This window comes from Trichosurus vulpecula, chromosome 2 (genome assembly GCF_011100635.1).
Source record: "Trichosurus vulpecula isolate mTriVul1 chromosome 2, mTriVul1.pri, whole genome shotgun sequence".
NCBI classification, from domain to species: domain Eukaryota; kingdom Metazoa; phylum Chordata; class Mammalia; order Diprotodontia; family Phalangeridae; genus Trichosurus; species Trichosurus vulpecula.
In genome coordinates this window covers 219,475,551-219,493,137 of record NC_050574.1, presented here as the reverse complement: position 1 = coordinate 219,493,137, position 17,587 = coordinate 219,475,551, and the positions used below count along the sequence as shown (strand labels likewise).

The following is a 17,587-nucleotide window of genomic DNA, read 5'->3' as shown; positions in this document are numbered from 1 at the left end:
ACAAAATATATTAAAAAATAAAAGGGGCATTAGAAATCATTCCAATAGAAATTGGAAATTTCTGACTTTTTTATGTATTACCCCACTCTTTTATTAATAATACTTTTCTTTGTTTAAAACAAGTGAAAGTCTTTAATCTAGACAATGATTGGTCTTCCCAATGTTTGCTTATATAATTTTACTTAATTAAGATTGATAACTTTGGAGAAGGCTGAGGGATGGAGGATAAGTAAGGGAAAGACACGATCCACAAATATCTTAATTTCAAAGTGGTTCTATATCATTCTATATATAATTCACTATGTAAATATTTTGATATATTATTTAATTTTGTTTAGATAATTAAGATCTTATAAATGAAATGGAATTAATACTCATTTTGAAATCTAAATGTAAATCATTGCCCCCTTTTTAAATTATCTAAACACAACCTGTCATAGTTTAGTTTACATGATTGAGTTTTTCATCTCTGAGGATTAAGAACAAGTGACCTAATTGTGTTTGAAGTGGGTTTTGTGGTGTAGCTTGATGGGGGTAAGCGATCAGTGAGGTTTTTTTTTTTAGCAGGAGGAAATGGATATAAGAAACTTTCCAAGAAAGGACTGCAAAAGCTACACAATTATTCTATATAACAAACAATAACAAAGCTAAAATTGTTTTCCTCTTTCCCCTTTCTTCAAAGTATTTATAGCTTCTCTTTATCTCTTCCCCCATTTTTCTACCCTGTTATCATATTCCTAAAATAAGGAACTTACGGAAAAAATCACATTATATGACAACCGAGTCAGTTTTACCTAAATTCCTAAAAGTGTGTCTTCCTGTGAAGTAACTAAATATTTTTCCTAAATAAAAAAAGTGCCAGCATTTACTATCTCCATAGGAAACTATCAAACCTTGGGTGGGAGAAAGATAACTTGTAAAATATAGTTTCTGTGTTTTAATGTTGCCTTTCCCCTAATTTGGAAAACCCAGAGGCTAAGAACCACAGGAACCCTGTTCAATAGTCTCCAAAAAGTGTGTGTGTGTGTGTGTGTGTGTGTGTGTGTGTGTGTGTGTGTGTGTGTGTGAGTACTGATAGCTTTAATTTTAGATCACAAGTTCATAGATTTTGAGCTAGAATGGTCCTTAGGTACTATACAATCTTCTCATCTTCCAAATAGAGAAACTAAGGCTTCAAGGTGACCTGCCCAAGAAGACACAGGTAGAGATTTGACCTCAGGTGCTCTAACTCCAAATACACTGTTGCATATGATATTTCTCTAATTTTCAAAGGACATATAATGTGAGATTATATTAAACTGTGTGCTCTCTCTAGTAAATTACTCACCAGGAAATTGAAATTGTGAAATAACAATAATAGTAATTGCTAGCCTTTATATAGCGCTTTAGATTTGCGAGCACTTTACAAATATGATTTCATTTGATCTTCACTCACAATAATCCTGGGAAGTAGGCATTATTATCATTATCTCTATTTTTTTTAACACATGAAGTAATTGTAACACAGAGTTCACACAACTAGTAAGTATCTGAGGCCACATTTGAACTCAGGACTTCCTTACTCTAGGTCCAGGACTCTATCCATTGGAACATATAACTGAATAATGATAACTTTCAAAACAATTTTTTGTCTACAAACATAAAAAATAAATACAAATAAAATAATATATATTTTTAAAATAGAAATTTAAATAAATAAAAATAATTTTTCTGTTTCTCCCTCTATCCTGGTTTAGATCCTACGAGCCACTGGGAAAACCTCTGTGATGTTTTTTGTGATTGTAATTTTCTTTTGCTCCTTTTATCTGGTAACCTTGAAACTGGCTGTAGTTGCCATCAGTTATGAAAAACAGAATCGGGCAACCATTAGAGCAGCAAAGCGAAGACAGGTGAACTATCAAGCCATGTTATACCGACGCAAGAGAGAGCAAGAAGCTACTCAGGTATTATCATTGTGACTATAAAAGACTTCATAGAAACAAAAGACTCAAATGACCCTCCTAAGGCCTGGCTGTGTATCACCTTGTCTCCAAATTAATGTTCTGTCATCATCTCATTGTAAATTAACATATCTATTGCTTGATTTGAAATATGCTAAAAGGAACCAGATCAGTTTGGCAAGAATGGTCCAATCAACCATTTTTGACAGTGCATCTGTTGTATTAAAAGGAACCAAGATGTCCAGGGGCTTCAGTGTGGCGTCTTTTGCCACTCATTGTCACAACCAGTTGAGCTAGATTTCCTCTAAGCCCAAAATGTCACTGCTGAGGATTTTCCTTGAGCTCTGTTTGGTGATTTCTATTTTAGTTTGAGAGATCTTTTAAATTTCTATAATGTACTGAAATATTAAATTTCTATAGTCAAAGAGTTAGTTTCTATTATATTTATTATTTATTATTATATATTAATAAGCATTTTATTTGCGAACTTAATAATGAGCTATTTTGAAAACATATAGCTAATTTTCAATCTAGTTATACTTACAGATCAGTTGAAGCTTCATTTATTTTTTGTTTTTATGTGACAGGGAACTAAGGAAAGACACTTTTCTGTCCTGCAAATTTGACTTAAGATTAGAATCACAATGCCTTTATAAGTAATGCAATAGTTACATGCTAAAATACAACATTGCCAGTGTTGGGGATAAGGGCAATACCTATTTCATGGCCTTTCCTAGTTGTAGCAAGGGAAAAGCACCATATCTTTCTTTGTATATTTGGCCAGTATTTGAGCTACAAATCAAGTCTATATTGAACTGACTTACAACATACAGCATTACTGATTTTTTTGAGGAAATTTCTTGGTGTTGCTACTAAAGCCATATTTAAACTCTGGCCTAACAGGCGATGACAGCAATTGGAGCAGATGAAAAGAAAAAGATTGGCAAAGATGAAAGTTCTTCTGAAACATCCAATGGGATCTCAGATCTTAGTAATGAGAGAATGGAACAAAGCAAGAAAGAGAACCAGGAGAAGCAGGCTGATAGCGAGGAAAAGGAAATCGATGCAAAATTGCATCAATTTGAATCAGAAGACTGCATCAGAAGAAAAATTTCCCATCATGTTATAAACACTCAGAGAATAATGTATAAAAAGGGGTCACTTACACAGCAGGTAACAACTTTCTTATATGACTGATGATCAGATAAGAAAATTTCTAAGAACAACTTATCCTAATCACATAGTGTTTTTTGTTTAATGGCTAGGGAAATGGGTGTGTGTGGGAGAGAGTAAGGGGGTAACTTTGTGGAGAAAAGATAAATATGTGTCTTTCTTCTTAGATTTGATGTTTTTGCAATGAATTTATGATTTTAAGAAGTCCAGATTCTCTCTGTGGTGTACTTTCAAATATAAATATTCTAACACACATTCACTTTGATAATAAATATAAAAAATGAATCATGGATGTTGAAATTATTTAAGAAAACATGTTTTAAAGTATGTGAATTTGTGCAGTGCAATGAAATGACAGGAAACATGTTGAATGTATAATTGTGATTGCTTTATGAATTGATATTTTATCAGTTATTTGATTAAGTCAGAGGCAGAATATAAACCTACATGAATGTTTTAAAGAATGTAAATAATGCCACTGTTAGAATTAGTCTCCCTGCTTTTAGCCTCTCTTCTCTCCAATCCAACTTTCACATCACTGTAAAGCTAATTTTCAGCATAATACAACATCAACAACAGCTAATTATCATTTTCATAGTGCTTTAAGGTTTGCAAAATCCTTTTCAACTACTACCTTATTTTATCCTCACAACAAATCTGGGAAGTAGGTGCTATTATTATCCCCCTTTTACAGTTGAGTTAACTGAGATAAACAGAGGCTAGGACTGGCCCAGAGTCACATAGCTGGTTAAGTGCCTTAGGCCACATTTAAACTCAGATCTTCCTAACTCCGTGTCCAACATGCCATCTAGCTGCCTACTAGTGAAAAGAACACTGTCTTTGGGAGTCAAGGGACCTGGGTTCATATCCTTAATCTGCCAATTATTATTGTTTATATACTCTCATTCAAGCCACTTCACTTATCCCTGGTTGTTCCCTCCTTTTATAAAAATGAAGCAAATTGAACTACAGGACCTCCAAGGCCCTTTCCAACTCTAAATCTATAATCTGATTATTCTAAGGTAAAAATTGATCTATGGCCCTCCACTTTTGGTGAGAAAAAAAAGGAGGAGGTGGGGAAGAATTATTTAATAAGCACCTACTGTGATATGTTCATTCAGTATAATATGTTTTTTAAGAATCTGATTTCTTTAGAAAAGACATCTTAACTGAAAGCATTCTAGAGTATGTTGGGTTATAGGGTTTCCCTTAAAAATGAGACTTTTTCACAAGAGATTTCTTTCTTCTGGGAAAATAAGAAAATATCTGAATATGAAATAAGAAAGTCTCTAAAATAAAGTCTTTAAATAAGAAAACCTTATACAATTAAGAAGTGGAACAATTCTGAGGACACAAAGAATAATCTCTCTGAGATAAGAGACTGAATCATTTTATAAGTGGAAGGGATCCTTCTTCCTTCAAAATCATATTGGAGATTATATAATATGTGAGCAGCACATTACACACCTTCATTTAAAAAAAACTTTTGGCCTACCATCACATTGTATTCTCTTGGTTTGTTTTTTTATTTTCTTTTTAGATTTAGACATGATATTTTTAAAAAGTGTTTATACCCTGAAAAGGTGAAAATTAGGCATCTCTATGTTGGATGCCTCTCACACAATTGTACTACTAATAGCAAAAGATCATATTTAAGATGAATTTAGGATTTACAAGGTAAATTCTTCCCATCCCTGTGAGGTAGGAAGTTTGTTATCTCCATTGTATAAATGAGGATAATGAAATATACAAAGGATTAAGTGACTTGCCCATGGTAACACACACAGCTAGCAAATGTCAGAGCTGGGATTTAAAAAAGGTCTTTCTGTAGGACACAAGGCTCTTTCCATCATTATATTATGCTTTTTTCCATAACCACTCAGGCATGAATATGAAATTATTTTCTGATTGTACGTGAAGCTATGAATAACTTTCTACACAAATTAAAAATAGATAAATCATGTATTGAGTACTGTGTATCAATAACTATACTAATTACAGTGAATTTGACAATACAAATAAAAGCTGAAAGAAAGAGTATCACTCCCTGGCCTCAAGGAGCTTACATTCAAATGAAGAAAGAGAATACAAAAAAAGAAACCAAAAGTGTGAAGGATAGGGAGGACTTAAGAAGGCAAGGGGAAAAGCTAGAAAACAGTCTAGAGAGTCAGGAGCTGAGCCAGGTTAGAGGTGAACATGACTGTCAAGGATGCTTACTCAAATGGAGGTTCCAAAAAGGGACTCGCCAGTAAGAGAAAGAGGCCATAGGAATGGAGGCAGTTCCATCTTGAGAAGGCTTTTGGATTGGAGGTAGAAAAGTAATACAGGGAGTCAGGAGCTGAGCTGGGTAAGATCATTAATGGGGCTTTTGCACAGACTGCTGCATGCCTAAAATGCTTTCCCTCATCATCTTGCCTTTTGGAATCCTTAACTTACTTTAAGGCTCAAACAGATGATCTCTGAAACATCCGTCCTAGCCTGATCTCCCTCCCCCAATGTTAGTACTTTCCCTTTTAATTAAAATTTTCTCTATTTTGTGTTGATTTCATCTGTGTACATACTCCATAACCACTGAGCACATTGATTTGCATATTTTTAAAGAAAGATTGTAATTTCACTGGTATAGGAACCTCTCCATGAGGAAATTACTTCTGCCAATACAGGTAATTCACCTGCTAAGCCATTTGTCATTTTAGAATTACCTGGGGACACCAGAAGGTTAAAAGACTTGCCAAAAAGTTACACAGCCAGTGTGTGTTATAGATGAAGTTTGAACCTAGGGCTTCCTGACTCTGAGACCAATTTTCTTTTTCACAACGCCACTGGCCATTTACCATTAATACCTTCCTAAACTAGAATCCAATCTCCTTGAGCATAAACTTTTGTTTTTGACTGTGTCTCCCCAGCACCTAGCACATATAATAAATGCAGATTGCATTGGATTAAATCACTCACCAGATAAAATTTCAGCTATAGAAAAGTATGTAATGATGACAAAGATGCTGGGATCCTAGTTTTAGTCTCTGTATTTACTAGGACAAGAAATCTGAACTTCAAGAAAATTTTAGATTTGGCAGGAAAATGTGACCATCTGTTCAAACCCAGATGCTGAAGATTTATTTATAAACTGAGTAAGACAACTCCTTAAAGAAATCAGAAATCATTGTGGCTAAGGTTCTTTTAACCCTAGAGCTTGTTTTTTCCACTATCGTTGTTGTTTGTTGTTTATTCATTTTCAGTCATCTCTAACTCTTCCAGTTTTTCTTGGCAAAAATAGTGGAGTGATTAATTTGTCATTTCCTTCTCCAACGCATTTTACAGATGAGGAAAATGAGGCAAGCAGAGTTAAATGACTTGCCCGGGATCACACAGCTAGTAAGTGCCTGAGGATGGATTTGAACTCAGGTCTTTCTGACTCCATCCTCAGCACTAGCCACTGTGCCATTGCGCCACCTAGTATGGTTTATTTATAATGAAAATGTTTAGGAAGATTAAAACCTTTGTTAGAATTACCTGAAGCTATGCTTTGTCCTGTACTTGTCTATTCTCACCTACCTAATTCTCCCTCTGATCTGAACCTTTTCCTCTGCCTTATTAACTTGAGCCCAAGTCCACCACCTGGCATTTCTGACACTATTACATTCTATTGTCTCATGACTATCTTTGCCCAAATCAAAATGTGAAAAGTGCAAAAAATGTTCAAAAACTGAAAAATTAAAGGAAACTAGGAAAGTTGTCTAGGCATGGGAGATAGCCAGTGCAAAGGCACAAGGAAGAAGGATAGACTATCAGACCTGTACTTTAGGAAAAATCACTTTGAAAGCTGAGTGGAGGATAGATTGGATGGGGAGAAACTTTGAAGTATGGAGACCAATTAGGAAGTTATTGCAATAGTCTAGTTTTGAGCTGATGAGTGCTGGAACCAAAATGATAGTCTTAGTTTTGTGTGTGAAAATGTTATTGAAGTGGGAAGCACTGAATTTATCAGGCAAACCAGAGTGAGGAGTGACGGATACCTCTGGGTAGCAGACTGAACAGGAAGATAGAAGTGACTTCACAAGTAATAGGGAAGCTCAGAATAGGGGACGATTTTGGAGAGGAAAAGATGATGAGTTGATATGAATGAAAAACCTGAGAGACAGAGTTTCTGGGTAATTAATAATCAATTTATTAATTAGACTGATAATCAATAAATTGGTGGTCAGTGATTTCTCTCAGTAACCAAAGACAAAACCAGGGAGACATTGAATGATTTAAATACCTTTGGAAAAGGATGTCCCCCTGACATGAAAATCAAGCATGATTGGCGAGCAATTAATGAAGGGGTAAACGTTTAAATGAGGAGGTAGGTTAAAAGTCCTCAGCTCCTCCTATTGTGAACATGACTTGATTATGAGACTCAGCCATCTCCAGCAACCTGGACAGAGAAATCCATCTCTATCTAGACCACTCTGGTTGGCTTTCACCTTCATGGGCTAAATCACCCTAAACTCCAAGCTGGGTACAAGCACATAAGCTAAATACTTTGGGACTAGAATTAACCTAAATTAGATTCGGTTTATACTCTAAGCAGAAATAAGGTCTCCTAGTTTGGTGGGGTCCCATCCAAAATCCAAGAGCATGTTCCCAGAGTATTTGGGCACTCTCATCTATCAGAAAGAAAAGCCTGGATCCCAATTTAGTAATTAGATATTAATATAATAGAAAAATAATCATTTCTCTCGGACTTCTGTTTAGACACATTGAGTTTGAGATGACTACTGGATCTCAAGCTCAAATAACTTATAGGCAGTTGGTGGAACTAAAGTTTAAGAGAGAGATTAAGACTAGATGTATAGATCTGCAAGTCTTTTCCATAGAAATGGTCATCGAACCAATGGGAGCTGATGATAACATCAAATAGGAAACAAAAGAAACTAGAATATGAGTCACAATAGAGCCTACGGATACTCCTACATTTAGAGGGGAAGATACAAATAATGATCTAGCAAAGGAGAATGAGAAAAATTGGTTAGAGAAGTAGGAGGAAAACCAAGAAAGTTTAGTGTCATGAAAACCTAGGGAAGAGAGAATATCCAGGAGAAGGAAGAATTTAACAGTCCCAAATGATGCAGAGAGATTGAGAAGGAAGACAATTTAGGAATGGCTATTAGGTTTGATAACTAAGGGACCATGGGTAACTTTGGTGAGAGCAGTTCCGGCTGACTTTTGAGGTTGAAAGACAAATTGAAGGAGGTTAAGAGTAATAACAAGAGAGGAAGTGGAGGAATGGAATACAAATTGCTCTTTCATGGAGTTTGACTGGAGGAAGGGAGGAGAGACAGGTTAAATAGATGGTAATAACAGATTTTTTTTAAGTATGAAAGGAACTTAGATATGTTTGTAGGTAGTACAAAATGAAGAAATATAGATAGGGAAAGTTGGAAGATTAGAAAAAGAAATGAGAACCAACTGTAGATGCTCCAAATTGACTTTATGATTCCACCCCATGTTAATTTCTGGGACTTCTACATGACCTTTCTAGATCAGACCAAAGATAAACATGATATGCTCTTTATTTATTGGGCAGAAGCCAGTGTGAAGGCTTCATCTTCAAATTTCTTTACAGGGAAGCACTATGCAAGTTGACGAGAAGGAAAGACAAATAAATACTTGCCAGGTTTCTATGGATATGCTGGAAGATTCCACTGTTAGAGAAACAGCAACGAGCAGAGCCAACATATTAAATAGCATGAAAGGTATGTTATACCATTCCCCCTTGCCGCTGCCAAATTCCAGATAATTTATGACCTGACTTTTAAAAAATAGAATGAGAGACTCAGGATGGTTTGAAATGACACTGTCATCTTTGGAAAGCATTACCAAGGAAGGGCATGGAACCATCTACTCTGCATATGTTTAAAGTATTACAGAATAATTTGGGGGACTTAAGGCAAAGACTGGATGAGGAAACCTCCACAAGTCATTTTCAATGAAATGTTCACATATAAGCTATGTTTTTTCATAGAAACAACAAGATGTCATTATCTCATGAGATTGAAAGCTCTAACAAAATTCTCTTTTTTAAAAAGTTGTTAGTTTTCATATCTACTACCACATTTCAGGTGTTTATTTTATTCATCAGTTGCTTTCAGTTTACTCTTTCTCACACTTGTCTTCCTCAATGCTTAGTTTCCCTAGCATGAAAATATATGTATTTTCTTGTGTTCTATGGAAAATGTGTGGAATATATTGTATTTTTAATCTGTAGTTTCCCATTCCATTTGCAAAATGTGAGCCCCCAAGCCTGATTTAAAGTTATCTTAGAAAAAAACTAAGAGAAGTTTTACTAACTCATTGGGAATTTCAAAGAAATAAAACAACTGAATTTCTTTATTTTTTATTCTTCCTTCCCAGAATTTGACAAGTGCAGGCCAAGGAGTTGGTGGAAGAGATTTGCTAAAACATTTCTGATCTGGAATTGCTGTCCTTTTTGGCTAAAATGTAAAGATTTTATCCATTCCATTGTCATGGATCCATTTTTTGACTTAGCTATTGTTATCTGTGTCATTATGAACCTATTTTTTATGGCCATGGATCACTACCCAATGACTAAGGAATTCTCCTCTGTCCTTTCTGTGGGACACCAGGTGAGTTTGTTACTTAATGCTTTGTGGCCTTTAACTAAAACTTTTTTAACTGCAGTATCAAATAAACTAGCCCTTCACAGGGACACAGTCCATGATAGTATCTATGAAAATGATTGAAATTAGTGCCAAAAACCATTTGGGAGAGCATCATTTTAATTTCTTTACATTTCACTTTGATTTATTTTTTACAAATCATTTGAAAAAAATGGATGTGATTTGATAGATTGTCCAGAACTATGAAATTACCTTGTGATCAAACAGAAAAACATAATTTGGAAAGGTCTAGGTTAGGATTAATATATTCCCCATTTTCAATAGTTAACTCTCTACTACTTAAATGAGTCATCTTTACAGTGGTATCTAAAGAAATGTAAGCTAAATGTATGAGGCCATGATTCTTTACAGTAGGTGTATGGAGATCTTATATACAATTATTTTTAATGAGTATTGATTTTTAAGTGACCTCATGAGGACTCTTATGAGCAAAGTGGTTATGCATGAAAATTTAGATGGGTTCTAGGTACAAAGAAATAAAAACAAAACATGCCAAAAACACTAAACTATGTTCAGAGACCAAATCTTGTCAGGAAAGGAAGGTGCTATTCTTGGTCACTTTTAAATTCCCTGCCATCATTGGTCACAAAATGTTGATGCTGATATGGCAATCATTAAAAGAAAATAGTAAATTTTCAAAATTCCACCTCCAAATTTGGAAAAATTAGGACTTTAGTAAAATAAACAATTTCTCAGGAGCCAGAGTTCTGCAACAAAATAAATTTCCACACCAGCCATGTCAAAAAAAATTGATCTCATTGTGCACTCTGATTTCTTTACCTCTCTATCAGAACTTGTGTTACATATTTCATTACTAGTTCTCTGGAAATGTAGTTGGTTACTAGGCTCAACAGAGCTCCTAATTCTTTCAAAGTTGTTTGTCTTTACCATATTTGTTGTCTTTGTATGAATTGTTCTCCTGGTTCTGCTCACTTTACTTCACATACAGTTCATACAAGTCTTCCCAAGTATTTTCTTCTGAAACCGTACCATTAATCATGTCTTACTATCTTATATCACAGTAGTATTCCATCACAATCATATTGTAATGGAGATATGATGGAGAATCAGAGATTCACCAATTGCTGGGCATCCCCTCAATCTCCCATTCTTTGTCACCACAAAAAAGCTGCTATATTTTTGTACTTACGAGTCCTTTTCTTTTTTCTTTAATCTCTTTGTGATACAGATGTGATAGTGATTTTCCTGAGTCAAAGAGTAAGCACAGATTTTTATAGTTTTTGGAAATAGTTCCAAATTGATCTCCATATTAGTAGTTGGATTAGTTCATAACTCCACCAGCAATGCATTAGTGTTCTGGCTCAGCCTAGCCATAAGCAATTAGTATCTCTCGTTATTTTTTAAATCTAGCTTTATTTATGTGAAAAATGTTTTGTAATTGTGTTCATATAGTTCCTGTATGTGTCTTGATCAATTCATTCCCTAGTATTTTATACTGTCAGAGGTTATTCGAAATGGAATTTCTGTTTCTATTTCTTCCTGCTGGGTTTTGTTAGTAATGTATCAAAATGTTAATGATTTATGTGGGTTTATTTTATATCCTGAAATTTTTCTAAAGTTGTTAATTGTTTCAACTAGTTTTTTTTTTAAATTGATTCTCTAGAGTTTTCTTAAGTATGCCATCATATCATCTGCAAAGAGTGATAGTTTTGACTCCTTGTTGCCTATTCTTATTCCTTCAGTGTCTTTTTCTTCTCATTGCTGTAGCTAGCATTTGGGGAAAAATATTGGATAATAAAGGTGATAATGAACATCCTGGATTTACAGCTAAGCTTATTGGAAAGGCTTTTAGTTCATCCTCAATAATTCTTGCTTTTGGTTTTAGATAGATACTATTTGTCATTTTAAGAAAATTTCCATTTATTCTCATGCTTTCTAGTGTTTTTAATAGGAATGTTTTGTAATTTGTCCATAGCTTTTTCTGCATCTATTAATATGATCATGATTTCGTTTGTTTGTTTATTGATGTGGTTAATTATGCTAATGATTTTCCTAGTTTTGAACCAGTCCTGCATTCCTAGTATAAATCCAATCTGATAATAATATATGATATTCATGATATACTACTATGGTCTCTTTGCTAATATTTAATTTAAAAATTCTGTAACAATATTCTTGAGGGAAATTGATCTATAGCTTTCTTTCTCTGTTTTTGCTCTCCCCAGTTTAGGTATCAAAATTACATTTGTGTTGTTAAAGGATTTTGGTAGGACTTTTTCCTTTCTTATTTTTTTCAAGCTTTGTTCAGTCATTTTTTGTTGTGTCCAACTTTTTTGACTCTATTTGGGCTTTCTTGGCAAAGATACTGGAGTGGGTTGCCATTTCCTTCTCCCTCTTATTTTACAGATAAAGAAACTGAAACAAATGAGCTAAGTGCTTTGCCCAGGGTCACATGGCTAGTAAGTGTTTGAGGCTGTATTTGCACTCAAGAAGATGAGTCTTCTTGAATTCAGGCCCAGCACTCTATCCATTGTGCCACATTGCTAACTGGCATGTCTGTTAGAATTTACTTCTAAGTATATGTAGACTTGGAGATTTTTTTTCCCTTAGGGACCTCATTTATGGCTTGTTCAATTTCTTTTTCAAGACAACATTATTTAAGTATTCTATTTCCTCTCCTATCATTCCCGGCAATTTATGTTTTTGCAAATATTCGTCCATTTCATTTAAATTGCCAGTTTTATTGACATGTAATTGGGCAAAATAGCTCCTAATAATTGCTTTAAGTTCACCTTCATTGGTAGTGCATTTCAATTTGGATACTGGTGATGTGATTTTCTTTTATTTTTTAAAGAATCAAATTAGCCAATGGTTTATCTATGTTATTGTTTTTTTCATAAAACTAGATATTAGTTTTATTTAGTAGTTTATTTTTTACTTCCTATGTTATTAATCTTCTTTGAAATTTTCTTTAAATTTTTATTTCTTTTTTCTTTAAATATTAAAATTTTAAATTAAAAAAATTAAATTTAAATTTTTAAATAGTAAGTCTATTTTGGAATTTAACTAGAAAATTTATTTGTTCTTTGTCTAGGTTTTTTTTTCTGTTGCATACCCAATTCATTTATCTTTAATTTTTCTTCAGTACTTTTTTGGTCCTATCATACAAATTTTGGTATGTTGCCTCATTGTTATAATTATTTTTCAGGAAATAATTTATTGTTTCCATGCTGTGTTGTTTTACACTCTTACTATTATTGGACTATTTGGTTTCCAGTTGTTTGAATCTATGCTTCCAAGGTAATTTATTAAAGATGAATTTCATTTCATTATGATCCCAAAAATGCTCATTTAATATTTCTGCTTTTCCACATTTACTTTGGGTTTTTGTACCAATACATGGTCAGTTTTTGTAAAGGTGCCTTTCATCACTGAGAAGAAAAAAGTATATTGCTTCCTATTCCCATTCAATTTTCTCTAGGCATCTATCATATATAACTTTTTAAAAATTCAATGCATCTCCCTAACTTCTTTCTTATTTATTTTGTGGCTAAATTTATGTAACTCTGAGAGGGGAAAATTCAGGTTTCTGACTAGAATACTTTTACTATTTCCTCCTGGAATTCATTTAACTTATCCTTTAAGAATTTGGATGTTATGCCATTTGGTTCACATATGTTTAGTATTGAAATTACTTTATTGTCTCTGGTGCCTTTTAAAAAAAATGTAGTTTCCATGTTTATCTCTTTTAATTAAGACTATTTTTGCTTTGTCTGAGATCATTATTGCTACCCCTGCCTTTTTTGATTTACCTGAAGAAAACCAAATTCTGCTCCAGTTCCTTATTTTAACTGTGTCTTTCTGTTTCAAGTGTTTCTTGTAAACAATATATTGTTGGATTCTGATTTCTAATCCATTTTGCTACCCAATTCCATTTTATGGGTGAGTTCTTCCCATTTGCACTCACACTTATCATTAGTAACTGTGTATTCCCCTTCTATCCTATTTTTTTGTTTTCCTTCTCTCTCATTTTTTCACCCTATCTCTCCTCAAAGGTCTGTTTTCCTTCTGACCACTGTCTCCCTTAATCTGCCCTTCTTAGCAATCTTTCTTTTAACCTCTTTCCTATTTTCTCTCACTCCCCAATATCACTGTCTTGGGTAATATGAATTTCTATGCCCAACAGAATGTGTATGTAATATGTTCTTCCCTCCTTGAACCAGACCAGCCAGTGAGATTCAAGAATTGCTTGTTCCACACCCCACCCCATCATCCCCTTCCATTGTCAAAACTCTTCCTTGCATGCCTCTTTCATGTGAAATCATTTTCCCATTCTTCATTGCCCTCCCCCTTTCTGCCAGTACATCGTTCTTTCTCAGTCTTCCATTTTTCTTTTAAAATTGTCTAACATAGTCAACTCACACCCATACCCCCATCTAAGTAGACTCCTTCTAACAACCCTATGATAAAGTTCTTGGGGGTTACATGTATCATCTTCTCATTTAGTAATACAGACAGTTTAACCTGATTAAATTCCTCATGTTTACTTTTCAATGCCTGTCTCAAGTTTTGTCTCTGAATGATGCTTTCTATTCAGCTTTTGCTTTTTGTCAAGAATGCCTGGAAATAATCTATTTCACTAATTGTCCATTTTTTCTCTGGAGGATATTACTCAGTTTTGCTGGATAGGTTATTCTTGGTTGTAATACCAGTTCCTTTGCCTTCCAGAATATATATTCCAAGCCCTCTCCTCCTTTAAGATGATAGCTGTTGAATCTGGACTGATCCTGGCTGTGCCTTCAAAAGTATTTGAATTGTTTCTTTCTGATTGTTTTCAGTATTTTCTCCTTGATGTAGTAACTCTGGAATTTGGTTATAATATTTCTGGAAGTTTTCATTTTGGGATCTTTTTCAGGAAGTGAACTATGGATTCTTTTGATTTCAATTTTGCCCTCTGGTTCTAAGATATCTGGGCAGTATTCCTTTATAATTTCTCAAAATATGATGTCTAGTTTCTTTTTCTAATCATGGGTTACAGACAGTGCAATAATTCTTAAATTATCTCTACTTAATCAATTTTCCAGATTGGTTATTTCTCCTATGAGGTATTTCACTTTTTCTTTTTTCATTCTTTTGATTTTGTTTTATTGTTTCCTGATGCCTTGTGGAGTTATTAGCTTCCACTTGCCCAATTCTAAGGAACTATTTTTCTTCAGTGAGATTCTGTATCTCTTTTATGATTTTGCCAATTATGTTTTTAAGGAAGTATTTTATTTAGTACTTATGTATCTCCTTTACCAAGCTGCTTATTCTCCTTTCATGATTTTCTTGCAATTCTCTCCTTTTTTCCCCAATTTTTCTACCACTCTTATTTGATTAAAATAATTTTTTTCTTCTTTGTCTCTTTCTTTAGCTGGTCTAGGAATTCCTGTTGGGCTCATGTCCTGTCTGCACTTTTAAATTTGAGACTTTCAGATGTTTTCTTGCCATTGTCTTCTTCTGAGTTTGTGTCGTAAGTTTCCCTGCCACCATAATAGCTTTTTATGGTGAGATTATTTTTGGTCGTGTGCTCCTTCTTCCAGCCTACTTCTTGACTTCAAACTCTATGTTAGAGTTGAGCTGTTTTCACCTGGTTGGAGGGTGCAGGGGTCCCTGTCCAAAGCTTCAAGCTTTTTTTGACCTGCTATTTTTATAGATAGTTCTGGGGACCCATACGTTTTCTGTGGTTCCAAGGTGGTATGATCCCAGGAGAGGTGTGGTCTGTATTGCAGTCCTCATGCAGTTAGTGCCCTTAGTCTCTGCTACTAGAACACCTCTCCTCATTGGAACTGTGACCCAGAACTATGGCCCTTGCTTCCTTATGATCCAAGTGCTCCTCTCCACTCTGGAACTGAAACTTAGAATGGGTATCGGGCAATGGAATTTCTAAACAATATTGAGACTTATACCTAATGTTAGGACAGGGGTCCCCTGGAATCTCTTTCTGCCTAGGTGTTCAATCCCCTTTCTGTCTGTGGATGGTTATAGCTCTTGATACTGCTGTTGCTGCTGTAGCTACTACCTCCAAGGTCTATAGCTGGAGTTGCTGCCATGCTGTGATCCTGGCCTGCCCTCACTTCAGTGCCACATACCTCTCCTTCTGACCTCCTAAATTTTTATGGGCTGGGAAAATGTCTTATCCCAACCTTTTGTAGGTTATTTGATGTGCTATTTTAAAGTTATTTCAAGGGGGATATTGAAAGAATTCAGCTATAAAGTTTGCTTTACTCACTCATCTTAACTCCTGAGCTTCTATTTTTGACAGCTTGCTATGAAAGTCCTGAATTAATCATGTATTTTGTGTCAGAGCTTCAGTAGCCTTACCAGGAATGCCACTGTTACTTATTCACTCATTGTTTTTTCTCTTCCTTTAAACATTTAGGCAGCTTGTGGTTCTAGGAATGTTCAGACTAGGAGAGACAAATGTCTTAAAATGCCATCACTCATTACTATAGTTCTTTTATTCTCAGCCAGAAAGACTTTTACCAGTGTACTTCAAAACCGATCATCCAACATGGGATCATTGAAGAAACTTTTGGCATCAGATGTTATAATCTAGTCTTCTAAAACAATAATTGATGATTATTAGTCACATTTGTAAAGCACTTTTCAGTTTACAACTTGCTTTCATGTATGTCATCTAACTTGATCCATGTAAGATCCCTATGAGGCAAGATGGACTAGGAGTATAACTCCCCATTTTATAGAAGAGGAAATGGAGCCTCAGATAGATCATGATTCATCTAAGGTTACACTATATATGAAAAAATTAAAACTTAAACCAAGTTCTTTTGACTCATTCTTGGTAAGGAATAGGTACATTTTCAAACTCCCCTTCCATTATTTATATTATTGTTCTGTTATTTTTCATGATCCCATTTGGGGTTTTCTTAGCAATGATCCTGGAGCAGTTTGCCATTCCCTTCTCTGACTCATTTTACAGACTAAGAACTGAGGCAAACAGGATTAAGTGACTTGAAACATCTAACAAGATACAGTTCAATTGCTTTTAATTTCATGATGTATGTATATGTAATTGCAATGGGAAGCTAGGTGGCACAATGGATATAGTGCCAGGCCTGAAGTGAAGAAAAATTGAGTTCAAATCCAGCCTCAGATACTTACTAGCTCTGTGACCCTGAGCAAGTCACTTAATCCTGTTTGCCTCAATTTCCTCATTTGTCAAATGAGCTGGAGAAGGAAATGGCATACCACTCCAGTATCTTTGCCAAAAAAAATACTCCAAATGGGGTCACAAAGAGTTAGACATGACTGAAACAACTTAACAACAGCAAAATGTAATTGCAAGTCTTTTATTCTAAACTATTTTTTCCTTTATTTAGGTATTTACTGGAATTTATGTATTAGAAATGATTTTGAAAATTATTGCATTGCATCCATATAATTATTTTCAAGACAAGTGGAACATATTTGATAGTTTTATTGTGGCCCTTGCTTTATGGGAACTTGCGATGTATCCCCTTTGGATACCAGATGCAGTATATATTTCCATTTTACAATTTCTCATCTTACTCAGAGGGGTAAGTATGCATGAAATAATTTTCCATTATACATGTGCAAAACACTGAGGAACTGGTTGCCACTTCTAGGACTATTATTGGCAACCATAGGTCATGGACATAGAAAGAGGAAACAGGATACGGTTAGCTTCAGACATCAGAGGGGAAAATGGTAGACATGGGAGCAGGGTAGGCCCATCTGCTTCCAAAAGACAATGCTCAAAGTGAACCAAAGATCTGGAATAAAATAAGCCATCTGGAGATTATGGCT

The 17,587-nt window shown here is 34.6% G+C and overlaps 1 protein-coding gene across 1 annotated transcript in view; it reads left to right on the top strand.

Moving 5' to 3' along the window:
* LOC118835678 (sodium channel protein type 9 subunit alpha-like) overlaps positions 1–17,587 on the top strand; it is a 123,196-nt gene that overhangs the window by 45,315 nt on the left and 60,294 nt on the right. Inside the window, exons 10-14 of the mRNA XM_036742908.1 lie at positions 1,737–1,943; positions 2,844–3,113; positions 8,722–8,851; positions 9,510–9,742; positions 17,140–17,337. Coding sequence (XP_036598803.1) covers positions 1,737–1,943; positions 2,844–3,113; positions 8,722–8,851; positions 9,510–9,742; positions 17,140–17,337 — 1,038 coding nt within the window. The remainder of the gene's footprint in view (positions 1–1,736; positions 1,944–2,843; positions 3,114–8,721; positions 8,852–9,509; positions 9,743–17,139; positions 17,338–17,587) is intronic.